Source organism: Taudactylus pleione, unplaced genomic scaffold (assembly GCF_031769625.1).
Source record: "Taudactylus pleione unplaced genomic scaffold, aTauple2 ptg000006l, whole genome shotgun sequence".
Taxonomy (NCBI): domain Eukaryota; kingdom Metazoa; phylum Chordata; class Amphibia; order Anura; family Myobatrachidae; genus Taudactylus; species Taudactylus pleione.
Window position 1 is genome coordinate 5,992,555 of NW_028284409.1, and position 27,620 is coordinate 6,020,174.

General features: G+C 40.3%; 1 protein-coding gene across 22 annotated transcripts in view; it reads left to right on the forward strand.

Annotated features, from left to right (window-relative positions):
* The window catches only part of EYA4 (EYA transcriptional coactivator and phosphatase 4), a 297,758-nt gene that overhangs the window by 153,506 nt on the left and 116,632 nt on the right, over positions 1-27,620 (forward strand). Inside the window, exon 1 of one of the 22 annotated variants that reach the window (XM_088452232.1) lies at positions 23,508-23,678. The exons of the other annotated variants lie outside the window; for them this stretch is intronic. Within the exon in view, the coding sequence (XP_088308358.1) occupies positions 23,629-23,678 (50 nt within the window). The 5' untranslated portion in view covers positions 23,508-23,628. Of the gene's footprint in view, positions 1-23,507; positions 23,679-27,620 lie in introns of those variants that run through there. 22 annotated transcript variants of the gene reach the window in all.

Here is a 27,620-nt window from a genome sequence, read left to right on the forward strand (position 1 = left end):
ATTTGTTAAATGTGACTTCATTTTGAAAGTAATGGAGGGTGCATAAATGAGATGGTGTGTACCATATCTCTATAAATGGAGCTAAACAATTTGTGAGTTGCAGAATTAAAAGAAAAATCACTGCAAGCCATATGTTTTGATCCAAAATTTAGCTCATGCTCAATGCAAATGTCAAAGGCCAACTAATTCCACAGTATATTTATATAATACTGCAGACTTCCAGGACAAAATGGCCACAAATTAACTGTCAAATATTTAATGTAATCACATTAGAGGCATAATTCTGTCATCTTGATGACTAGTACACCAGTAACTATGGGGTCTATTTACTAAGCAGTGTTAGGAGACAAAGTGAAATGAGATAAAGTGCCAGCCAATCAGCTTCTAACTGCCATGTCAAGGCTGTGTTTGAAAATGACAGTTGGGAGCTGATTGGCTGGCACCTTATCTCCTTTCACTTTGTCTCCTAACACTGCTTAGTAAATAGACCCCTAAGTGCGATGTGTGGCTGCACACATATTGGATTGTTACAGGTGGTAAGCCTTGCTTGTTTTTACCATATTGGAGATATCTATTCCAGTCAGGAGTTCCCACTTTTCTGAAGTGTAGTGTTGGATACAAATTACAGTAATTCCATCCTCCAAGCGTAAAGGTTTTTAATCTTGCATACCTATATTACATTTGTTTGAAACATGTTACACTATGATTTGGCGCTGGCTCTCATTATAGATTATCTGGATTGTTCAGCTGATTTACCCTAACAATTGAAGAAGCCATGGGTGTTAATTCTAAAGACTACCAGATAAGCATCTTTTATTCTATTCTAAAGTACTGTAAGCAAACTAAGCATATTACCTCAGTTTGAGATGAGCACTTTCCTGTTTTGAGATATCTTTCTTGCTTGTTGTCTGTTCACTTATCTGTGGGGGATTCAAGTAAAAGCAAGCAATGTTTTCCTGCCCGGATAACCCGCATAGTATTATCACGCAAAGTTCCAATGGAACTTGGCAGCTACCTATTTCAGACTTCCCTTTTCCTTGAGTGCCATAAAAAGTGGTGGTTTAGTATTCACATTTATTTCCAAATGTACTGTACTTATCTATATTCTGGATTGACAGGTTGTAAAACAACAGCCCTAAATAAAGTAGATAATGACATTAGCTGAGTTACCATTTTCGGCTGATCTGTTACATGAATAAGCTGATGAATACATTGTTGTTCTGTGTGATTTCACGTTAAGGTAGTCATCTGATCTACAGTCCATGACAAACAGAGGAGACGCATGTAATATAGTATTGAGCCTCGGGCATAACTAAAAACAATAAAAATTATAGAGCTCCATAGCTAAATTTAGAAGAAGTTACCTACATGGGGCCTATTTATCAAATAATATTTGTGGGATATACCCCGAAAGCTCCCGCAAATATTAAGCATAACCTAGATATAACATGGAGGGACCGCAGCAGATATCCGATATGGGGAATGCTAGACTTTTGGATTATCAAGCACGCATTCCTGAGCTTGGTCCTGGCAGATAATACCATCTTCAGATACCTATGGGCTACATAACACAGAAATTACTGGGAGTGAGGGCTCTGTAGGCAATGGTCGCCACACATATGCCTGGTCAGCCGACCGTACAACTCGCAGTGTTGTCCAGATAAAGGATAAAGTCAGCGATAATGCGATCACTTCACTTCTTATACATCACAGGGACGGGCTCCTTTCAGAGCCTCTGTCACTGCATTTGTATTTAATACATCCTGGCGAATCTTAATTTCTTATTGCCGCAAATAGTGTCGAGAAGAAATTATAATTAATGGGTCTAAGATCTGATGATAAATATGCCCTATAATGTTATACCCAGTTAGATGTACTTTATTACAAAGCAATGCCCAACAATATTACATCTTTAAATGATTAAATGTTAATATTTTTCCTGTCTAGCCTCTTAAATAAATGAAAATATATTTAATATTTTTTTCTAATTCTGGGCCAACCATTTTGCTGCCATCACCCATAGTACTATTATTGTATATGTACAATGACATTTTGTCTTGCTTAAGATTTGCTGATAGACTAAACAGCTAAATTTGATATGTGCGAAGCTGCAGCAATTTTACCATATTTGCTGAGGTACAGTAAGACGTTCCAGCGATACCATCTTCTAGTCATAGTGTTTTAATATTTCATGGCATGCCATTTAGCCCTGTATTTCTGCATTTTTCTTTTTTTTTCAGAAATAGTGCTCTATGAATCTGGGACCAAGACAGTCAGTCAGTTTTTCTATGTGATGTGGATGGGGTAGAACTAGGAACATATTCTAGTGAACTGTGTAAAATTGTGCCGGTAAATGTGGCATGACAGAATTGTTTTGAAAATTATTTCATATCTATTCTAGGCTGCTCTTTTCTAATATTTTGGCACAATTTGAAATCTCATTATCAAACAAAATTTAGAAATAATTCTAGCTGTAGTAAAATCACATGAAGCATTTAAAAGCAATTCTTATTGCAAATCCATTACCATTCTTCCTGAATGTTAATGATAAGCAAAACTCAGCAGAAGGGAGAACAGAGTAGGGTAATAAAAGCAAAATAAAAACAAAAGCTATTATTAAGTGTATTTTCAATATACTGTAATGCAGATATATTGGCCTATCAATTGATTGGCCAATATATCGAGTGCCCCTCGGCCAGTGTGTACCAGCTATATGTCTGTGGACGACATCATTCACAGACATATCGCATTGGCTCTGCTGCAAAGCCGATGCCCAATATATCTGCAGATATATTGGGGCATCATGCTGTGTGTACGGGCGGTCTGCAGACCGCACGTACACTTGCAGCGGAGGCCGCAGGGAGAGGGGCGCGACATGCCCCCCAGCCAGCGGGACCCACGGCCAGAAGACATATGATGGTTGTTCAGTGTGTATGAACAACCATCATCTGTAGATATGTCTAAATAGACAATAAACACATTTATTACAAACAATTAGTACATAATAAAAAATATGATAAAAACATCTAATTAGGAGCAAAATGGTGAGTCATATATTATGTTCTCCTCTTATGGGGATCCTTAGTGGAAAAGTGGTGAAATCAAGATTGTGTCCAGGTAGGATATCAATGAAGTAAAATTATATAGGTTCAGATACAGCGAATAGTTACCAAATAGAAATCCTTTGGGATGGCAGTCCAATTAGCAGATCACTGTAGAAGCAATATCGATGGTGCGGATGACTGGTAGTTAATCATCAATCACAGGAAAATCCCTCGGGATAGCGGTTCAATTGGCAGGTCACTGCAGCAATGTACGATGATGATGGGTAACTTGTAGCTGTGTCCTCAAGCAGTGAGGATAGAACCGTATAGGTATAGATGAAGTTCAAAGTCCTCTGGATCCACAAATAAAGGAATTCGAAAAATCCATAAAGTGACTGTTGAAATGGCTTAATGCGTTTCTTTGGATATTAGAGCTCCAGCTTCATTAACTTCATAAACATTTAATTCCAGGTCCATGTACAAGTAGATAATAAAGTATTAAAAATTACATTTTTATTAATTAAAATTGACACATTTAAATCATGTAAGTACTATGTCAACATTTTCCAAACACAGAAACCTCCAGATACACAGGATAGTTCTATTAAGTGTCTACACATAAAGGGGCTCACGTAGAGTTAGGCATGTGTTTGTTTTATTTACATAAAATATGCATTTCTAGCAGGTGGCCCTGGCAGAGCGTGTAGCCAGGGTGCCCGGAGCACGTGCGTGCTTAGGCGCCCCCCCTCAAGTGTTCCAGGGAGGAGGCGGCTCCATTTGGAATTAATGTAAAGTAAACATAAAGATATGGGGCAGCCCCCTGTAGTGGTGCCCATATGCAGTACCTCCTGTGCCCTAGGAGAGGACCCCCTTATTCAGGCCACCAGTAGTGCCCCTAGTAGTGATCCTCCTATGCAGTGCCCCTTATACAGTGCCCCCAGTAGTGGTGCCCCCTGTGCAGAGCCCCTTGTGCCCCCAGTAGTAAGCCCCTTATATAGTGCCCCCAGTAGTGGTCCCCCCTGTGCAGTGCCACCAGTAGTAGTCCCCCCCTTGTAGCTTGTAGTGCCCCCAGTAGTAGTCCCCCCCTTATAGTGCCCCCAGTAGTAATCCCCCCCTTGTAGTTCCCCCAGTAGTAGCCCCCCTTGTTGTGCCCCCAGTAGTAGTCCCCCCTTGCAGTGCCCCCAGTAGTGCTTTCCCCCTTGTAGTGCCCCCAGTAATAGTCCCCCCCTTGTCATGCCCCCAGTAGTGCTCTCCCCCTTGTATTGCCCCCAGTAGTACTCCCCCCTTGTAGTACCCCCAGTAGTGCTCTCCCCTTTGTAGTGCCCCCAGTAGTAGTCCCCCCCTTGTAATTCCCCCAGTAGTAGTCCCCCCTTGTAATGCCCCAGTAGTAACCCCCCCTTGTTGTGCCCCCAGTAGTAATCCCCCCTTGTAATGCCCCCAGTAGTAATCCCCCTTGTAGTGCCTCTAGTAGCCCCCCCCTTGTAATGCTCCCAGTAGTAGTCCCCCTCTTGTAATACCCCCAGTAGTAGTCCCACCCTTGTAATGCTCCCAGTAGTAGTCCCCCTCTTGTAATACCCCCAGTAGTAGTCCCACCCTTGTAGTGCCCCCAGTAGTAGCCCCCACTTGTAGTGCCCCCAGTAGTAATCCCCCTTGTAGTGCTCCCAGTAGTAGCCCCCCCGCAGTAGAGAGACACGTAATTTAAAAAAAAAACACCTGACCCCTCCTGGTCCCGCCGCTGCTGTCAGCTCCTCCGTCCATCCTCCGAGGCCGCTATGCATTATGGGAGAGACGTCATGACGTCTCTCCCATTACCCACTGCGGTAGCCGGAAGATGGCTCCCGCAGTGGGAGCAGCAGCAGCCAATGAGAGTCTGACAGACTCTCATCAGCTGCTGAAACAAACACACAGCTGCCGGCGGCTGTGTGTTTGTCACTGTGTAGCGCTAACCGAACTCCATCCGGTCAGCGCTACACACGCGGTGCAGCCTGTGTCACAGTGGCACATGGCACCCTGCCCCCCGGCCCAACCCGCCACTGATTTCTATACTGTAAATGCACAAGAATATGCATACTGTATGCATCTTACACTTAGGGCAGCTTGCAGTTGGAGAGATGGCACAGGTAAGGGAAAAAGTAAGTACAGTAGCATAGGTGAAGAATAGTAAGGGGGTTTTCACATATTTGCGACTATAACAGTCCTGGATGCAGATACACATACACATACTGTACATATGTTGGGAGGCATCTTGTTTGCATGCAGATGCTGGAGGGTTGGAGCAACAAGATGCAATGATGGTGATGATGACAACCAGCAGCAGTGGCTTGTAGCTTTTGATTGGCTGATTCCAACTTGATCCTTCCAGTGTATAGTATTTCAGTTATTAGTGTGGCTAATGATGCCGCAGCCATCTATTCACATGACAAATAATTATTTCCATATTTAATAGAGATGTCTGCAGACTAGTCATGTGTAGGTTTCTACAAAATCACTCTCAAGTGTTTTGGATAGGTTTTGGATTTCTTTACAAAATTAATACAAACAGGAAAAATCATGTAACTTGAACCTGTTTTTGTTCCTGTAGTGTTATTAACATCAGAAACATTATTTTCCAGTAAATTTTGACCGAATCACAGCACCTCAAATCACGAGGGAGGAACTTAAATACAATCCAGAATATGCAAGATCCGGTTTGTAGATCAGAGTTCTGAAATTGGCGAGAAGACCCAAAGTTATCCGAGCTGAGACTTGATTCAGCTCAGAACCCCAAACTTCGGGTGTGTTCTGTTTGCAGCAAAACCAAACCGTTCAGCTCTAATATTTAATTGTGGCAGGAAAGAAGATTCCCATTTGATTAGAGTTTGAAACAACACCTGAAGCAAATCCTAGTCATATCCAGTACAGCTGGACGCATATTCAGATGTGTCTGACTGAACATAAGCAAGTTAATATTCTTTTTCATTTCTTCATGTTTTCCTGATTACGTTCAAGGAGCAAATGAGTGTACATCTACATGAGAGCCACTGTAGGTCCACCTAGATATCAACCATGTCACCTTTAAAATAAACCAAGTCTTCTATTGGTGATGAAGGATATAAAGAGATGTTTAGAGTAAATTGCATGACTCCTAAAGAGAAACTTAAGTGTGTTAAATAACTTCTTTACTAAATTCACTGTCTGATGGGATTCCAACATAGACTATGTCATAGCAACGTCCAATTACTTACATGTAGCTGGGACCTTTGTTGATCGCTGTAAAATCAGGCCAATAGTGAAGCAAATATTTAAATGACCATTTATTAACCAATCCCATTAGTTTAATAAAGAAGCATATTTATTATTAAAATCCTTACCCCATTAATGAAGTATTCCCCTTATGCATTGAGTGGGTACCGTCTAATTTTGTTTGCAAATGAAATCCCATTAGAAGGCTATAGGGACTGCATTATCCACAAATGTACAGATGTATCCAGCTACATCTTTGCAGATCGCGGTACAAACATGTAATTACCCGCAGCAGCATACACTACAGTACGATATTGTACACACCGCGATCACACCCTGTAATCCTATGGAGACTCGGGTGCGAACACAGTGCGTGGCGTGATTTCCTGCATACGCAGAAACGATGTAGCAGGACACATCTGTATCAAGCTCCAAAATGTTTAGCTCATCAGAGAATGCGTCCCTCAATTTTTTTTCATACATTGTCGTGATATTTTATTTCTTATTGTCATGATGTGTGGCAATAAGAAATTATATGTGGTACCAGAAATCGCTATAAATTAAGTGTACTAAATACAAATAAATATGCCTAAAATAATAGCAAAAAAAAAAATAAAGTAAATAATAATTATAATAATATTAAAAAAAAAATATATATATATATATATATATATATATAAAATGTATAATAAAAACGGATATGCAGGGTGTAATCAGTTAATAGGACACACATAAAATGCACACTTAAAAGATGTTTATAGCCCCTTTTGTATGAATATGGTGATTAACCTCTCGGGGTCCGGCACAATAAGTAGTGAAAAACTTTCCCTATCTTACCCTACTGAGTGATCTTCTGTTCACAGTCAGTGCAGCTAGCCGACGTGCTGTCAGAGGTGTTCACTCTGTCCAGTTATTGGTAAGCGGCTGCACGATCACTCTGCTCCATCCTGAGTGCTGTAAGCTGATAGTCCAGGGGAGTCTCCATGAGAGAGTAAAATCACTGTTGCTGGGTACCTTCCTTTACCAACATGTTTCGTTACAATGAGTAACTTTTTCAATTATAAGATTTCTATACAAATTTGAATTTTGGGGGAGATGTATCAAGCCAAGGAGAGATATAAAGTGTAAAGAGAAACAAGCTCTTATCTTTAATGTCATTTTCCAAACACAGCCTGTAAAATGACATATAGAAGCTGATTGGTTGGAACTCTCTCCACATTCTCTCTCTCTGGGGCTTGATACATCTCCCCTATACTCTCTCAGATATATGAACAAATATATAAAATATATATATATATATTATTTATGCACTAGTGATTTTGGTTGCTACTGACTTTAGCTTTTTAATTTCTGAGTAAAAAGATTGCAGCCAATATGTTACGGACAACTAAACTTACTGTACTTGTCATCTTTTGGCAGTCTGCCCATGGTGCAGTGAGAAAGTCACAATACATCGGATTAAATTGCAGAAGTTTCTCTTACCTTAGTGAAGACGGTTTGTATTCAGTCTTAACTACTTTCCTATTTAAGACTCAATTACTACTGTGATCTTTTTGTTAATGCTTTACCCTAGAAGAGAACCCACGTTGGACTATGGTTATGAGATGCTTATTGTTGCAATAGCAACGTTATGACAGGTCTAGTTGTACACTAGATTGCTCACCAATCATTATAAGCAGTCTGGACTTATGTTCTAAAGACATTTGGGTTATAGTTATGTGCTGCTTCAATATTTATTTCAATTAGAATAACTAATTTTATTATGCTAATATATTACATGTAGATAGAATTGCTTCATGGAACTAGATTAATTTTAAATATTACTAACCAGCTGTGCATAAATTTTATTCAATGATATATTGTGATTGTACCATGGATAATGGTCCTGATCCAGATACAGTATTTATGCAGTGCCCATATTTACGCAAATGAGCAATTATTGGTCGCCGTCACACTGCGAACGCACCAAGGTACCTTAGCGATGCCACTCGCAGTGAGAATTTCTTTGCAAAGTGATTGACAGTCAAGGGCCATTTGAGAGCGGTTATTAGAAGTGGCATTAAAAATGCTGGTGTGTCACGACCGTTTTGGGTACTACTGCCACCCCGTACGCAGAAAACATGGCACCATTGTCTCAGTTCCTGTGGCCATTCTACACAACCATTACTCAGATGGTTGATTATCCATGGATGTATAACCACAGCTGCATGTTTGTACGTACTTGCTTGAATCTGTGAAGCCACCGGTGGGCGTCTCAATACATTACCAGGCAACTACAGCATTAGCATATTTTTTCACAGCAGCTGCATACTGGATCGCAGCTACGAATGCATTAGCGTACATCTCTGAATTAGGCCCATGGGCATAACTACCATAGGTGTAAGGGGTGCAGCTGCTATGGGGCCCAGAGCTGAGGGCGACCTATCTTCCTTGTCAAAGCTACATGTGTTATACACATTTTTCACCATTGGGTGGTACATAAGGGCCCTTACAAACTTTTGCTATGGGGCCCTCAAATACCTAGTTACGCCCCTGATTAGGCCCTATTTTTGTGGTCATCATACCAGTACAATTCAGTCCAATTTCAAACTGTTTTGAAGTTTTTCAGCTTTACTGTCTTACTACTGATTCTTTTGAATCAAAATGGTCTTTTTGGCCTTTAAAAATGGGGTCTAGTCACTGTGATGATGATACAATCAATGTTTACTGTCTAAATTGTGTGACAACTCTTATTTTGCAGTTTCAAATCACTGTCTAACCGTTACTTTATTACTATTGTTATTGATTCCTATTTATAAAGAATAGTTTTATGCAGTTCTATACACTGATCTAAAAGTGTTACAAACAAATGACATATAACTACATGAAATAGTAAAAATGTCTGTGCTATGATGACCTCTTCTATTTTCTATCCATATATCTGTTTTTCTCCATTATGTGCCTAATCATATTTGGGTAGAATTCAATTTAACACAATGGATGCAATATGCCATTTGGGAATGGCGCATCGCGACCAACATCATTGCAAAGGTAAAGTTGCTAAGGAAAACTTGCGTTGTTTGCACTACTGTATATGGCTGACGTGTGTAGCTGGGCGTTGCAGCAATACCCCGTGACACCTCGCGCTGATTTGAATTGGCCCCTAAAATATTTTCTTATACTGTATGTACCAGTGAGTCATAAAATCTACAGATGTGGCCTCTTCTATCTATCCTCAATATACCACGCAGCATGATATGCTAGTGTCGGGCGTCTTTTTTGGCGAAAATTCATCTTAGTCACAATGCAGTGCGACTAGGACATGATCATTTATGACCATGTTGTCATTCTCATGTTGACATGATGAATGTCGACATCAAGACTGTCGATATATCATACCACATCCATCCTTCTTGTTGGAACAGTGTTGCATGATTAACTGGGGACACATGATTTATTAGATTATAATATGGGACTAGTAGACTAATATGGAAGTACAGTAGTTAATTATTATTGGTCATAAAATAGACCTTACAGGTGAAAATGGTGAGAAGAACACAGTCAGCAGGCCAGGGGAAAACAGTTATACTGCCATCACTTTGACCTGTTCTGTGCTTGCCAAAAGATGATTACAGGCTTCAGTAATTGACCAGTATATTTAGCAGTCATACTAATTGTTTCTATTTGTCAATCTCCAATTTTCCATACAGCTTTCCAGGCTGTAAGAGAGACAGTACAGAATTGTAAGTGTGACTTACATCTGCATACTCACCTCAAATCTAGCCAACAGGAGGAGCTTTTGCTCTAATGTCTAACACATTTACAAATTTTGTATTATTTCACACTCGTATCTATCTATCTATCTATCTATCTATCTATCTATCTATCTATCTAAATATCTATCTAATAACTTCTACATACCAACTGCTGTAAAATAATATAAACATTTGTACAGGACATTAGACATTAGAGCATAACCACCAGAAGTTAAAAATGTGCTTACCCCTGACTATCTGATCCAGTGGATCTGTGATGATTGTAAGTATCCAAGCATGCGTGCCTCTCTTTTACCTGAAATAGGTGTTTTTAAATTTGGGTGATGAATGGGAAGATAATGAAGGAGCAGGTAAAGTTGCTGTGAATTTGAAAAACAAAATCACATGATATGTGAAGAAACGTGATAGACTGTGGCTTTTCTCACTGCGTTAGACTGTGGCTTTTCTCACTGCGTTAGACTGTGGCTTTTCTCACTGCGTTAGACTGTGGCTTTTCTCACTGCGTTAGACTGTGGCTTTTCTCACTTTGTATATATTGCTATCTCACTGTATAAAGATTATTTGTGCCGGCAGTTACGGGAGCGACTTTACTATTATCAAGACTGTGTATATATTGTAATATAATTGCTATGTGTTTGGCTCTATAAAGACTATCTGTGATAGCACCAACCAGAGTGACTTTTACCATTATCAAGATTCCTATGTTCTGGATGGACTGAAGGACTCTCCTAATCAGGGATTTATCCCTAGATCCTCTCACCTCTTAAGTACAGTGGGCCTGATTCAGATATGGATGCAAATGCCATCGCAGCTGCGATCTCTCATGGATTGCAATTGCAAAAATGCTAATAGCCATCAGCACTGGCGTCACAAGCGGGGTACAGGTCGCAACCGGATGTCACCAGCCGAGGGGTGACACCAAAGTGCTGGCTCCCCCTCAGTGACAGGAGCCAGGTGCTGCATTACGTGCAGCACTCGGCTCCTAGCACAGTGAGGGAGCCGGCATTTCACAGAGGCTGGTCCCCGAGGGCAGCCTGCAACTCCAGTACCCCACCAGTGTGACAAAAAACGGGGGTTAAAGCAGCTAGGCCACGCCCCCACCCACGAGGCCACGTCCCCTCATTTGCCGGCGCACGGCTCCGCTGCGCGCAGTACAAACTCCCCACCACTGCCTGCACCGGGTGCAAAGAGAGGTAGGGACGCAACTGGCCATCATGCTTCTGAGTAAATCTAAGCTGTGGCCGACATAGCAGTTCTCCAGATACGCAGAAGGCTCTCCTGCTGCGAGCAAGAATGCAGTGGCTAATTTATGGACGCCCTGAAAACAATGTTTAAAGCACCCCCCAGTCACCTCTCCCAAACGCTGACTACCTGTCACTCACTTTGCGAGTGAATCCTCTGTGCACAATGGCTGACAATTGCTCAATCTGCATAAATATCGGCATTATGTCCACATCTGAATCAGTCCCTGTATTCCAACAAAATGTATTAATTTACTCCTAGTTACTCTCAATATTACTTTCTCCAACTACATTTCTATACGCAGTCTTTTATCTTTATTTTTTACCTATTTGGACTTTTCTTTTATATGTTTGCTGATATTGTTTAGATACATGTTATAAATATTATTACAAATATTTTATTTTTATGTGTACACTCTTTATATAATTTTATATACCTTTTATACCATATCTGATTCTCATCTAAAGATAAGCTATTGTAGCACAGGAGAGAGCATGTCCTATTTGGACCATTACTGTCAGATGGGGATCCGTTGGAACAGAAAATCAGGAGACCAGCTGTAACTACAGTTCTGTTCCATTTTGGAGGTACTGTAGTTACCCTACTACAAACTATTTGCAAGTTTTGTCTTTGATGTGTTAAAAACAAGTTTCAAAGCCTATGAAGAGAATAACTTTTTTTTTTTTTACTATCTTAAACCTTTGACAGCTGGCTAGAAGTGTGCTAGCATTTATACTGTATGTGTGAGAAATGTTTTATGATGTGCCTAAAGGCATCATTACAAGGTACATCTTAAATGATCACTTGGTGGTGGCTGCAACAGGTAGTGTGTGCAACGTGGGGGCTGGTTCTACTCATGCCTGTTGCCGGGATGAAATCATTTTGAGAGTGATTTGTTGTCTCACACACAGCACATTTGCTCAGAGTGAGTTGTGTCTGCTTTTATCAAATGTAACTTCATCGCACTACATGATCTCATCTCCAAGCATCGGCTCAGCAGCGATGCTGGGTCGGGCCGCCAGTCTGAAAGGGGTCTCAGGAGGTTCACACCCGGGATGGACTCGTGTACAAATCTCGGGTGCGACCCGCCAATTGCAATCTGAAAGAGGTATTATTAAACATATTTATTTATAGTTAAAACAAAATAGAAGTGACATTTTGAAATGTTTATAACTGTACATGCTGCCTAGCTGTGCAAGATAATCTCTCATACATCATAGTATCACCCATTGGCAACAACTTACTTTTGATTGACATTGTCCAAACTTTGCGATATAGTTGAGTTTTTTTAAATGAAGATAGTCATCCAGGGAATGTATTCCTTATTGTGCTATCTGATACATGCTCTTCATGTTCTGTAGTTTTGAGCTATTTACCATTAACACTGCCATATTGTTAGGGCTGCAACTACCAATTTATGAAATCCTGGCTTCACTCCTGATGATGTATCTGTCCCGTTTCTATGTACATGAATCATCGGATTCTTCTTACTTTCTCCCTTTGACTAGTAATTAAAGGATTCAGATGACAACCTGTGGAAGATATCGCTCAATGCTTTGCAGCATCTGGCTCTTTGGCAGATTTTCCTGGCACTTCTGTTAATGGTTTTGAATTTGCCCATGGGTCTTTCATGTGGTTGAATTGCAGATGGGCTGTCTGTGCTGCTTGTTCTCCTAGGTGCTTTATGTTTTGCTCCTCACTCATTTTAGGAAAAACATACCATTTGAAAAACATAGAATAAATTCTTTCATTGCTTTAGAAGGTCCAATATGCATAGCCTTCCTTTCCAGAGTAGACGAAAAGATTGCTTTGAAAGCAAACACATGTGGCCCTGTATTCAAATCCAGAGCTGTGAAGTGATAAAATTGGGCATTTAATGGGGTGTCTGTGAAGTTTAGCATTTTCATGTAAATGTTACAAAGTACCCTAATAATAATATAACAAATCTTTATTTTTCTTTTAACCGTGACTGAAGCATGCTTCTTTGTTTAGGAAATGCACTATCTATGTTCTGATTAGCATGTTATAACATTATGTAATGTTAATGTAAGTTTGGGAAGCAGCACTACAAATGCTACATAAATAATACTTTTATTCAGCAACAATCTTTCAGTTGTCTCATATCACTGAGCAAAATGCCTAACAATCATTCTGTCAGTTCCATGGGATTGTTACATGTTGATGCAGTATGGGAGGAATTCAATTGTTTTCGCGGCCCGCATTTCCTGTCTAAAGTGACAGGAGTTCGCGGGCCGCTATGCAATTGTTCCAGATTTTCGTGCTAATCGCACCCAAAGTGGTCGGGTTTAGCCGCGTAAAGCAGCTAAACCCGACCAAAGTGCTGGGCGCGATCGCAAAAAGTGATGTTTGGGCGCCCAAACATGTCACTTTTCGCACATTTCAGCTCTCACCCCCCTGGGGCTGCGAGCTGAAATGTAGCGCTATCAGCTGATCTTGCCCGACAGGAGCAAGAATTGAATAGCTCCGTCGGGCGCGATGGGGGCAGGAATCAATTGAATTCCGCCCTATGAGTGCAGTAGTTTTCACTGACAGAGTCAGGAAGGATCCAGCCTCTTGGTCAATCGGATCTCATCAAGCTTGACTGCCGCATGTGTGCTCAGATTGGACAATGAGGTTATTTCTTGGTGCACTGTGTGTGGTTAGCCTTAGATATTTATTGTTGTTTATTTACATTACATTGTACATTAAACCTGTTTCAAATTAGGTAATTTATAAAACTTTACTTAATGCCAAGAAACCCCAAAAGTAATGCCTCTTTACCAGTGGTGGGCAAAATGTGTACCACAAGGCATTTTATATCGGCTTACCAAAGCAAATTACTGTAGCAATTTATTTCACCACTGACTGCATCAGGAGCCAGGTATAAGCAGAAAACTGGTGTGGTGTCCCATTGATTTTCCAATAACCAGCACTGAGCTGAACCAGCTGGGGGCTTTCGCTTTAGCACGGAGACACACAACAATCCCTCTGCCATAATATCCCCCTGCCATAATATAAACCGGCCCCAAATTGGTCAGCCAAGGCCTGGAATTCCTCTCCAAAACAAAATAGGGGCCCTCCTCTCGTGGAACCACTAGGCCTAGGCTGAAATCGAAGGCTACTCCCAGCACCACTGGTGGCTGTTGGTGCACGAGTAATGGTGTAAAAAATAGAAAATAATATTGTTCTTTACAGTGAGACCACAGGTCCCAGCAAGCCTTTCCCTTCATGCCGCCACTTGTGGAACAAGAAGTGCCAGCATACCTGGATATGGGGGCCTGCTGGCACCTGTACTCCACCTGTAAAAAAATGATTAAAATAATGACAGTACAAAGGACAGTACATATACTGTATATAATAAATAAATAAATCATACTCAACAAACCCAATGGATCGGCTCCGTTTCGGTCCATGTAGTAGTCCACTGGTTTTCAGAAAACAAAAAACTGCCAGTATTGTACACTTGGTACAGTACTAGTGCGTAATAGGGGAAGCGCTGACTGGGTGAGAACATGAATTGTGACAATGGTCCCCCTGACCTCCTACTTCACAGACGACTTTCACGACCCTCGCATCTGTTCCGGGACATTATACAAATATGAACAAAAGATGCACCTCCATAAAGGCGGTTTTCATTAAAGTCCATTTGAGTAAATGCGTCCTCATTAAAATTTGCCTAAATAAAATCACTCTATCACACCCCAGTACGGGACATGCACAGTGCAAATTCACACATGATAAACTCAAACAGTTTAAAGTTCAAATCAGTATCAATCCCTTATGCTGGGTGCACATTTGGCGATAAATTAGCTTAATCTAATGATGAGTGATATATTGTGAGTGCATCAGTGGGTGTGTATACCTGATATGTCTGTGAACAATGTCTTTCGAAGATATATCAGGTCGGCCCTGCAGCATAGCCAATGCTGATATATCTGAAAGATATATCGGTTCATCTGCATGTGTGTTCGGGCAACCCGCCAACCAACAATGTACTTGTTGCAGGTACCGCCGATACTGGCATCTCAACTGGGTAGGCAAATTTAAATGCCCACCCAGACATATCGAGTGGCCATTTGGTAAGTCTTGTTGTATTGTCTAAATGTGTACCCAGTATATTTTTTAGGGATCTGATAATTTTTTTACTTCATTTAAATGAACTTTTGCTTAGGCAACATGGCATAAACAAAATTAAAATTCTTTACTAATATTATTGGCTGTATTATTAGTGTATGATCCTTACATATGTTTTGGGCCTTTTGGCTCTAGTATTTGTGTGAGTTTAGTAACTTTTTCAGTAGTTTCTTGGCTGCTAAGAGTAATGAGAAGCACTGGGAGAGTAACTGTCACTAATTGTAATTTTTATTGATTTAAGTGCATGTGAGGGGAGACTAGTATTCATTTTGTAGAGTAGTAATAGTTTTTAAGGTATTATATTTGGCAAGATGGTCAATTTAGATTTATTTAAAGGAACTTTATATTAGTATGTACAGCTTTCTTCATGCATTTCTTTTTTGGTTTAGTTAACATACATTATATTTGTATACTGTACATTGTACTTTGTAATTTTATTATTTTTGTGGCATTTTTTTTTTGCTGTTTTGTAAAGCAAGCATTTGGAAACAGGCCCTTTAGAAAAGTTTGCCACTAGGGATATTTGCAATTACTGAACTGTTAGTAATCCTGTTGAAGGACTCTTCAAGTCATTGCATTTTAGATATATTTGCAAACCCTGCAATGCTAGTAAACTGCAACTGAAACACGTAAATAGTGACATGTAAAATAAAAATGTGTATAAATGCAGTAAATTAATTTTTATTTTAAAAACTTTGTGAGCTAGTGACAAATAAACATACTGTAATATCTACAGAATAATCCATGCTTTTGTAAAGTGTAAACACAACCTTAATTGTTTATAAACATTAGAATGAAAATACTGTTCCATTTCCATGTTGATAACCTTGTTTTTTTATTATGGTAACTTCTAGGTTACATCCACACCTTGATTAATGTCATTTGTAGCTTTTTAGGTGTAAGGCTTCTTGTATTTTTAGCTTGTATTTTTGGCTTAGTGGTCCATGGAATTAACAGGCTCATTTACTACCTATTTCCCAACTGTCCCGATGTAGACGTGATGGTAAAGTTGGAAGGTACAGTATATCAGTGCACCACTACTCTGATGTGTTGATATGAATCATCACGCCCCCCCAAACACTCACGATGCAAAGAGTTAGGCACCCTATCACTCAGTACTTTGCACCTCTTTTGGCTCAACTGAAAACATCCAAATGTTTTTTGAGAGTCCCACTCCCAAACTTCTAGAACAATTAGGCACCTTCTAAAATGGGGAGGATTGGAGGTGTACTGATGCAATTCTCAATAAATCACGGCAAGTATGACATACTCTGCATATTTGAGATCTTCCCACATATTTTCAATAATATTAAATTCTCAGGACTATGAAATCCATTCCCAACCCTTAATGGCCAATTTACTGTAACTTAAATAGTTCAAAACAATTATAGGCACAGAATTATTACATCTTAATATACTGCTAATTCATGTTTTTGCAGATCATAAACGACTAATTCTGTATTACTGAACAAACAGTTTAAAAAGGTAGGTTATTAAGAATATCCACCAATAGGAGCACAGATAATATCAATTAGAGGACATATAAAATATTACATAAAAAAGTATACAACATAAAAAAACACAGGTTTCAAACAATCAATAAAACATAAAAATAACAGTACAGTATAAAAACAAATACAAAGTATCAATATTATGTATATTAGTCATCACCGCAGTTAGTGACTATAAAAATTGATAATTTGCAATGAATATTGAGGTTTTAGGTTTATGATCTTTAATTTGCTCCAATATGAGATGTAGTAAATAGCAATACTGTATATATTATATTAATCTGGATCCTGATAATTAACCTGAATAAAAAAAGTCAGAGCTTGAGCCACAATGTGAACAGACTAATTCCAGCCTGCATGTAAATTGTTGGTAACAAACAGCTGAAATACTCACAGTTCTCATTTAGCTGTTATGACAGCTGGAATTAAGCTCCCCAGCCACAGCCTCCAAGCAGGAGGATATCCCGCTGTAGCCGATCCGGAATGCGCCACACTTTTACTGCAGCTAGATAGCGCTTCTATTGGTAATAGCGACAGATGGAAAAAGACCTCCCGGTTGCAGGCTCCAAATAGGAGAATGTCTCTTTGTGGCATGCCTGGAAGACCACACACCACTCTCTTATGGCAGCTGTCAAGATAAGTAGATAAGTATAGCTGCTGGTATAGGCCGGTAAGAGTTGAATAATCCCCAGCCACGGATCGATATTATGGCCAGTCCAAAGTTACAGCTCACCATACTTATGCAGTTGTTATCTGTACTGCGGGAGTCTGGTAGCTTTTTCACAGTGGTGAATAATGAAGCAGCACCTCAATGGTGATGCCCACAAATTAATGAATCCTTAGTAGCAACACAGTAACGCGTTTCTCTGTGCACTTAATGGATGGTTTCTTTAGAGGAAATAAATTTACTGTCCAACAGGCCAACTTTTATACGACCAATAGCCAGTTAAAAAACAGCCATTAGGCTAATCGATAAACACAGGTGTTAAGGTCATGACCTCATTTTAATTTGCGCATAAGCGCTAATAACATTTGCTTTAATATATAATCCAGAAAAAAATCAGTAGCACAGTAAAAATGACTAGTAACTACATATATATATATATATATATATATATATATATTAGGGGTGAGCGGGTTCCGTTTTACTCGGATTTACTCGGATCTTTAAACGGCATTTTATTGGCTATCGCCTATCATGTGTTTTGGATAGCCAATATAATAAATCCGAATTTGCGGTAAAGTGGCGATAAGAACCGAGTAAATCCGTGTAAAACCGAGCCTGCACATCCCTAATATATATATACATATATATATATATATATACATATATTGTGATGTCTTGGGGTTAATTAGCTCGGCAGAGGGTGAATGGGTGCAGTGTTTAGGGCTTAATGAGGGTCCACACACAGCTTTCAGGTGAAAATAAACGTGGTGATGCTTTACTTCCAGCATAAGAAATCAGGAAACAGAAAATAACAAACAAACCTAGCCCTTGTTTAGGGCACTAGTTCACTTCTTCAACCAGCTAGTCTGCCAACATAGTCTTTGAGATGGTCGTCCTTTCTGCCACATGCAGGACTGGACCTGGTATAGCTTCCTCAGCTTTTCAAGCACAGTCTCTGTGCCTTCCCTGTATCCTCCAGGTATACAGAGGCCCTGGCTTCCTCAGCCTGCAGCTTCACTGCTTCAGTGTCACTGAGAGTTTGTGGTCCCCCCCTTGCCTCCTGCAAGATCCAGACACCGGCCTCCTGTCCCCCAATGGCTTGCTCAGCTTCACTGGGCTCTCTGCCGCCACAATCCCACATGGACTGTTTTCCACAGCAGCCTGACTGGTCTGCCTTCACATCAGCCCACATCTGAGCTCTATCCACAAGGCAGCAATTAGGCATCTTCCCACAATGCTTTTCTAGTCTGTGTGGGTGGATCACTCCTGCCCCACACAGAATCTGTTGCTCACCTCCATTCTTTCATAGCTTTTCTCATCCTACAACTCCCCGCTCCGCATAGACTCAGGCTAAGCCGGATTGTGACTCCTGATTGCCATTGAAGATATGTCAGTGTTCAGTATGTGACATTCTTACCATCCAGAGTGCCATACAGTAGCTTTGTATTTTTTTTATGATTTACAAACAAGAAAAGTGCTAAGGTCCTGGTAATGTTACTGTTTTATGCAGTTGCAGATTTTGTACTGTTTATTTAGCACTGGCATGTATTGGAAAGGTGTATTGTGGACCATGATAATAGTATTACAGTACTTGTTTATAGCCTTCCCCTCACGCTAGTCACGCATCAGATTGAGGTCCATGCTGCCTGCCCTAAACTGGGTACACACCTGAAAGATATATCTACAGATGATAGTTATTCATACACACTGAACAACCATCACTACCATCTGGCTGGGGGTCCCGCTGGCCAGCCCCCCAGCCAGATGGTAGGCACTTTACGCCCCCCTTCTCGGTGGCTTGTGCAGCAACTCGACTGCCCGTACACAAGGCACGATCTACAGATATATCTGCCATCGGCTGTGCAGCACAGCCAACACGATATGTCGTCTGTACACACTGGTCGACACACACATGATATATATCAGCCATGCAATTGAATGGCCGATATGTCGGCCAGTGTGTACCCAGCACTACTCTTTCCACCAAATCACTGTGGCTGCAGACAAAGGGGCTGGGACCCAGCTTGCCCAGTTCCTGCCCTCGACCCAATCACATTGCATAATTCATCCCAGCTACCTGGCATGCTGGGATGGACAGGCTGCGTGATATCACAGTAGGTAGAGCCAGGCGTGACTGGACAGGACAGGAAGAGCACTATGGAGTTTGAGAGCTGTACAAGGTGAGCATCTTGCGTTCCGTGTCAGACACAGGGGTCTATGTACTAAGCCTTGGAGAGAGATAAAGTGGATGGAGATAAAGTACCAACCCACCAGCTCCTAACTGCACATTTTCAAATACAGCCTGTAAAGTGAAAGTTAGGAGTTGATTGATTGGTACTTTATCTCCATCCACTTTATCTCTCTCCAAGACATAGGGCTCTTTTCATGTAGATGTGCAGTGGTGAATTGTTACTTATCACTATTGGTTCGACTATTCTTGTGCTTATGATGACCTGGCTGTGTATATGGGTGTATGCATGCTTGACGTAAACCTGGCTACTGATGCAAATCTAGATGCATCTTTTGATGCATACCTGTATTTTCTGAGTTTAATTGTTGGATGCAACTGCAGCCAACTCAGCATCATCACAACAGTGAGGACAGTGATATGACTTGCCTTATTCTCTTTTTCCTTTATCACCTCTTTCCCCTCTATTGTCCACATACTTTCCCAATTTTAAACAGATATATGAATATTGTGTAATGAGGTGTTTGCTCGAATATACGTGTTGTAGCTAAAAGAGAAACGTCTATGAAAAGAATTGATTTATAAATCATCGGTTTTCCAAACCTCTGCAAAAAGTTACCAGACATAATACAATCACTCAAATAATTGTATCTGTATTAAGTAAAGAGCAGTATAAACTATGAAAAATCCATTTCAGAATTTTTGAATATGACCAAAAGTAAAACGCACTGTTTTTCCACCCTTATCATTATTCCGAAACAGTGAGATGGGGACAAAAAGCACTAAAATAAATGGCCCTTTCATCTTCAACATTGTTTCCACAGCAACGCTAATAACTGGGCATGCTAAAATTAATAGGGTAAGCTCAATTTATGGAGATTTCTGGTACTAGTCCAACAGGCTACAGTACTTAAAGAATACGCCGATATTAGAGGTTTCAGATGAACTATAGATGGTCCTTTTTATTTTTCTCCTGTACCCAGACTGCCCAAGTAAATTAGTTTATCACATAAATTCAGATTCAGAATTCTTTACATGGTTAATTACATTTTGATTGTCCTGAGTATTGAAAGCTTCCACTGCAGATATATTAATAAAATGGTAGTCCTGATTGTCTAGTCTTGTTTCTGCTAGAATATTTTGCAGACATTCCAGTAGATTATTACTTCTAGTTTGTGAGATAGAGCATGTATGATTTGTGCCGTAGAAATAGCAGTGACATGTTATATTTAATTGTAGCATACTTGCCTACTTTTGAAAAAGCATTTCAGGGAGATTGTGAAAGCAACACCTATGAGCGCGGCGGTAAAGTGGACGTGTACTGCTACATCTGAGAGGCGTGTCATAACATTGATTTATATACAAATGTAATTGAGCCATAAAGCAGTTAGTAAGATCTACTTGTTGATGAAAACACACTGATACTTTTCAGAAAACGCATATAGCCATATGGATCATTGTGCTTTATAACTAATACAGGGAAATTATTTGAATGATCCCATTTAAATGCATATATTTATGTTTTTATTTGTTTTAATATACAGTGTAACAACTTCATAATGCGGGTAAGGTGCAATGAGGGAGATTGCTACACTCTTCAGGGAGTCAGGAGATTGCTGCTATTTCAGGGAGTCTCCCTGACAATCAGGGAGAGTTGGCAAGTATGACTTGTAGTATACGATGAGTTCTTGCTTCTGATGGTGGTTGAAAAATCTTGCTAAAAAAAAAAAGGCTTTAAACTGGGTGTCATTCTATGTGACGTGCCTGTCATGAACTGAGCTGGACACATGTTACTGGTGCAGACCTGCTCACATCTTGCGAAAGTTGCATGTATGCATATAGGTTATACATTTTAATCATGTTCAGTGAGCATATTTTCAATGGAGTTGCACTGCAATGAAAGTCCATCATCAGCATTGATATTAAAATGTTAGCAACTATGTACTGTGTACACATAGTGACATACTGAGATAATGTTTATTTTTCTCTTGGCAGCTGACAGGTCTGCTGTTGGTGTGTCTTTATGGGTTAAATAAATCACCTACAGTATGTAAAATGTAAATAGTGGGTGGAAGATAAAGTCTTTTATTTTTTAAAATAAACACACAACAATAGCATAAATGTGACAATATCAGGGAATTCAACACAATGCAGATTATACATTCCTATCTCTAACCCATACTTGCCTACTTTTTTATCTCCTCTTTGGTAGAAAGCTGGAGAGGAGATGCAGCTGCCTACTTTGGGGTGGGGACGGGCTATCACGTCATCAAACGCGTCATTTTGCCCCCCCCCCACTCCATATGGACCGCGATTCCTGGTGGTATGTTCTCCCCATCCTGCCCACTTTACTAAGAAGTGGGCGGGATGCGGGAAATCCAGACACTCATCCAAGGGGGTTTGCAGGTTTGCAGGACTGCCCAAAACATGGGGAGCCTCCTGCACTATTTGGGATAGTAGGCAAGTATTCTCTAACCCATGTGTTTGTTGCAGTCCCTTTGATGCTCAATCCCAGCTGCTGAGCCAACTTCTTCTCTCTCCCCGACCCATGTTGTAGTAGCTAATCTCAGTTTTCTTGCTTTAAGAAGGTGCACTAAGTAAATTAGATGAAAGCAGAAGTGACAGAGTAGACTTACTTTATTTATGCTAACACTAATTTTTCTAATAGGAAAGCTATATAGGAACTCTCTCATTTCTTGTTCAAAACTCTAAAGTAAAACGTGAACAGAAAACTGTAATACTTTCTATCATATTAATATTCCCTCTGATCGTGCACTGTCACAATACAGCTTGTACCAGACAGAGCCTAATTCGTAACACACAGAGCCTAACTCGTCCTCCTGATATACAGTAACTGCGGAGACAACAAGGTCTTTGAAAAAAAAAATAAGGTTTTACATTTCCCCTACCAGTCCTAATGACAGGTGAGGACTCCCAACAGCAGAAGATGCTGATCGGAAAGTGATGTAAGCATGCTCGTGCAGGTGCAGGCTCAGGTGTGCATGTGTGCTGATGTCACTTCAGTGAGATAAAAAGGAATGAATACTGTTGGGGGAGGGACCGTAACATACAGTATATCTACCTATCTATCTATCTATCTATGGGCTAGAGGGCATTACATGACCTCTTACGCCAATGTTGCACCTGTACATGTGGGGGCACCAATATTTGAGAGTGGAGTCCTGTCTTTTAAGTGATGTGGGCCCTAGAAGCTATTGTATGGTGATTCTAAATCACCCCATATTGTATCAAATAAACAGGAGTTCCCTCATTTCATGTGATAGGTTTCCTAGTTTAAAAAATTGGTAGTGTCTTGCTTGGATGCAATATTATTCCTACACATGGTTAGTGTTTAAATCGAGACAGTGAAAATTTGCATATAGAATTTAGAAATGTAATATTATTATAAAGGGTATATTTAATAAAGTCTAAAGCTAGAGTTTCTAGAAGTGTAGATGTTGCCCATAGCAACCAATCAGATTCTACTTAAAACTTAACTAACACCTTCTAGAATCTAGAAGATAATAGCTAGAATCTGAATGGCTGCTATGGGCAACATCTCCACTGTAGCAACACTCACTTTAATAAATTTACCCCTAAGTGTAGATTTTTGTGTGAAAATATACTCATAGAATCATGCTGGCTGGCTGGCGGTGACTTAAGTAAGAACTACAAATAATTTTTCTCTTTTGTTTTAGGTACACTTGAAATTTCAATAAAAACAAAAAAACAAAACAACACTTTTTTGGCCATTTTATTTGATGTGTTAGATTGGGCAAAAAGACGAATGGTATTTTCTAAAAATAAATGTTTTGACAAAAACAAGGCATAATTTGTACCACATAAAAAAAAAAAATTGATATTGATGTTGGAATGTGATGAGCGCAAACGTGGAAAAACTACCTCAGCACAAGGGTGAGAAAACCCTCAGCAGCAAAGGCATGAGATGAGAGTTGTCACTGTTTTGGGTGCAATTTTAATCTATGTTGTTGTACTTATGTGTATATTGTGCGTCTTCTCAGATTGACTTTATATACACTGTTCGTAGTGCAAACATTTATGTCAAAATTTACTATGCGGCGGGTTCTAAATCCCACCGGTTTCTGGACGGTTTTGCTGTGGTTTTGCTGTGGTTTTGCAACCTGACAATGTACTAAGACTAAAACGGCTGCTAACCCACAAAGAAAGCATATTTTAGAATATAATAGAATAGAACTGAATATCAATGTACCATCAATGTTTTAAACCATGGAAAGAATAGAATAGAGACCCTGGATTTATGAAAACCACCATAAAACCGCTGGTCAACTTGCCCAAAAAAATGAATAGTCTCAGACAGATGTGATTGCTGATACAGCAGGTAAATGATGATGTAATGGTTATTTAGCTAGTTTCAGCAATAGTGCTGTGTATATAATGTAGATATAAGTTGATCTCAATTTAGAGTCTTTGCACATGATAACATGACACTGTGTATCCATAACTAGTCTTTTATGTATGATACTTGTATCTAAAACTAGATACTAGAAATACATAGTAGCTATAACCATTACACCATCATAAATAAATAAACTTTAACAGAATAAATGTTGCATGTGTATAGAAATACCATCTATCGCAGAATATTTATTGTGAGATAGGCAAACACTGTTTTTTAAACTTAAATTTTATTTTTAAAATTTTTCCTACCTGTATCACATTCCACATATATTTTATATTTCACTTTAATTTTATACGGTATCAAGCTGTCTAATTTTAATTGAAATTAATATATGTATGTTTTCATTTAATAACTCACACTATGTAATAAAACATAAAATCTACATGTGATCCAAGTGTATGTGAACTGAGTAAGAAACTTTCTTTTTTTCTCTCTCTTTCTTGACTCATAATATGACTAAAGGTGCATACATACACAACAATTGAGTTAATGAACGATTTTAGTAAATGATTTTCTACCTTGAAAAAATGAACTAAAATCGTTTACTACAGTTGTTCATTTACTATGTTCATTTAAATGTAATGAACGATTTTTATGAACTACAAACGATTTTTGCATATTAACTTAATGAAAATCGTTGAGTTGACAAGTCTGACTGAACTACAAACTACAAATGTGAACGCGCATGAACAATAATCGTTCATCGTTTGACTCAGAAAGTGAACGATTTTTTCAAACAATTATCGTTAAACGATATCATTAAACAATAATCGTTCAAAAAATCATGTGTGTATGCACCTTATGAAGTCATTGGTAGCACTCCTGTCTTAGAGACAGGATCAGCATCAATATACAATATCTAAGTAAATAACCAATATTTATATATGAATACCCTTAATACTACAAAGAAAAGTATGGAAATGAAACTCTTTTTCCCCATGCATACTTGCCTATTCTCCCAGAACAGCTCCCGGAAATCGTCCGCCTGGAAAAGTAGCCAAGTCACCGCACCCCCTCTAGCCACCTGCACCACCTCACCAACCACTCAGTGCACATACGTTTGGATCACTGCCCCACCTACCATTCACCAAAGGTGCGGTAACGGGGCCTGATGATGCGATTTGCGCTGGATCTCATCATTATAGCCCCGCCCCCGCTATACAATGCCTGTTTTCTCATCGCTGTATAGCAATGGCTGGGGCAACGATGATGCAGTTGTGCGGCCACACCCCCTGCACAGCCCATGTTTCCAGCCGCCATGCCCGCTCTGTGCCGACCTGGCTGCCCCCTCATCTTTGTGTGTGCAGTATGGCCTACAAGGGATTTACCTGACTCCCCTTTCCAAGAATCCGTGAATCAATTCACCTTTCCAGAATCTATTAACACTTTCATCCACCTGTCAGCAACCATTAACCCATTCTCAGGTATCCATTCATTCTTATTATGTTTTATTTATATAGCATAACCAAATAACACAGCTCAGTACAGTACACAGAATCTATGTAACTTAGGCCCTCATTCAGAGCCGGACGCTCTGAGCAGAGCGCACGCTCTGAATGAGGGCCGCCCTCCATAAAAATGGAGCGTCCTCCTGGACGCTCGTATAGCTGTGGGTCACCACCCACAGCCTATACGAGCGTGCAGTTTGATGGCCGCGATGGTCGTGACCATCGCGACCATCGAAACTGCGAGCCGGAGCCTGCGGTTGAGGTTTTCAACCGCAAGCTCCGGAGTGATTTTGGCTCTATCAGAGCCAAAATCACTCCCACTGACATCACTAGTGATGTCAGTGGGCCGGCTTCTGACGGGAGGCGTTCCCGTGGGAACGCCTCCGTCAGGGAGGCACGCCCCCGGCACACCCACCAAAGGGGGCGTGCTGTCAATCAACATCGACAGCACGCCCCCTTTGATCAGACACAACGAGCGAAGGACTTTCCTTCGCTCGTCGCGTCTGGCGCATGCGCACGACGGAGCTCCCTCCGTCGTGCGCATGCTCAGTGCAGAACATCGACCCACTTGCGAGCGGACAGCCGCTCGCGAGTGGGTCTGAATCAGGGCCTTAGATCAGTCCTTGACCCATTCGAACTTAAGTCTAAATTCTTTAACATACAAGCGTACACACACATACACACTAATGTTAATTTAATGAGAACTAACTAGAGTTAATAGAACTAGATTTTCCAACCAGAATGTATTTGAAGTGTAGGATGAAAGAGAAGCACCTGGAGAAAACCCACGCAAACAAGGGAGAGCATATAAACTCCACACAGATGGGATATGACTGGTAATTTAACTCATGCCCTCAGTGCTGAGGCAGAAATACTAAAACTTTTGCCAGTGTACTGCTCATATACAGCACATAAAATGTCATGTCCATGGATTCATCTATTAACATATATTATAGATCAATGAGAAAGAAGGACAAAAATAATTTATTGTTGCATTTGGAAAACTAAGACACATGAACATACATGTTTAATACTAGTACTCTCTACAAAGATCAGTTCTTTACCCAGAACCAAATTATGGGGTCTATGTACTAAGCAGTGATAATTGACAGAGTGAAAAGTGATAAGTCTGTGATAAGGTACCAGCCAATCAGCTCCCAATTGTAATTTTTCAAGCATCCCATATTGTATCATAGCCTGTGAGATGACAGTTGGGAGCTGATTGGCTGGCACCTTATTACTGACTTATCACTTTTCACTCTGTCACTTATCACTGCTTAGTACATAGAGCCCTATGTTTTAAAGCAGCAATGAGCACAAGACATTGTTTAAAACAAAATAATAATTTTGTCTTGAGTTCACTAAGAAAATATAAAATAATTCCCATAATCACCAAAAAGCCATTTAAGAAAATGCACTTGCCAGTGTCCCGCTACCAGCAGCCAAGCTCCATTCCACTCCTTATGTCTGGCTGTGTCTGAGGGAAGGGGAGAAGAATGAAGGTGAAACGCCATGTGCCTCTGCATTGCCTGCATCAGGGCATGTCAGCACTCAGCCAGCCAGACGCCTGAGCATGTGAGAAGAGTAGGATAAGAATGTCTATCTATCGATCGATATGTCTGTCTGTCTGTCTATCTATCCATAAGGGCAATTCAATTAGGAGCAAGATGAATAGTGACGGGAAATTGGTCCCAGAGCTGTTCAATTCACCTCGCAGTTTAGTCCGACTACAATCACTTAAGTCAGAAAATGGTGGTTCTTGCAACTTAACCTGGGTGTTTAGTCGCGAGAACCAGCATTCTTCGACTAAAGCGCCGGCCGCGAGGCGTTTGCACCACGCTAAGCCAGAAAACAGCCTCGCAGTCGGCACTTTAGTTGGATTTATCCTCACACCCCCCTTTAGTCACTCTAACAGAGAGCTGAATTGAATAGCTCTGGGAACTCCCTCCCTGCGCTATAAACAATGCG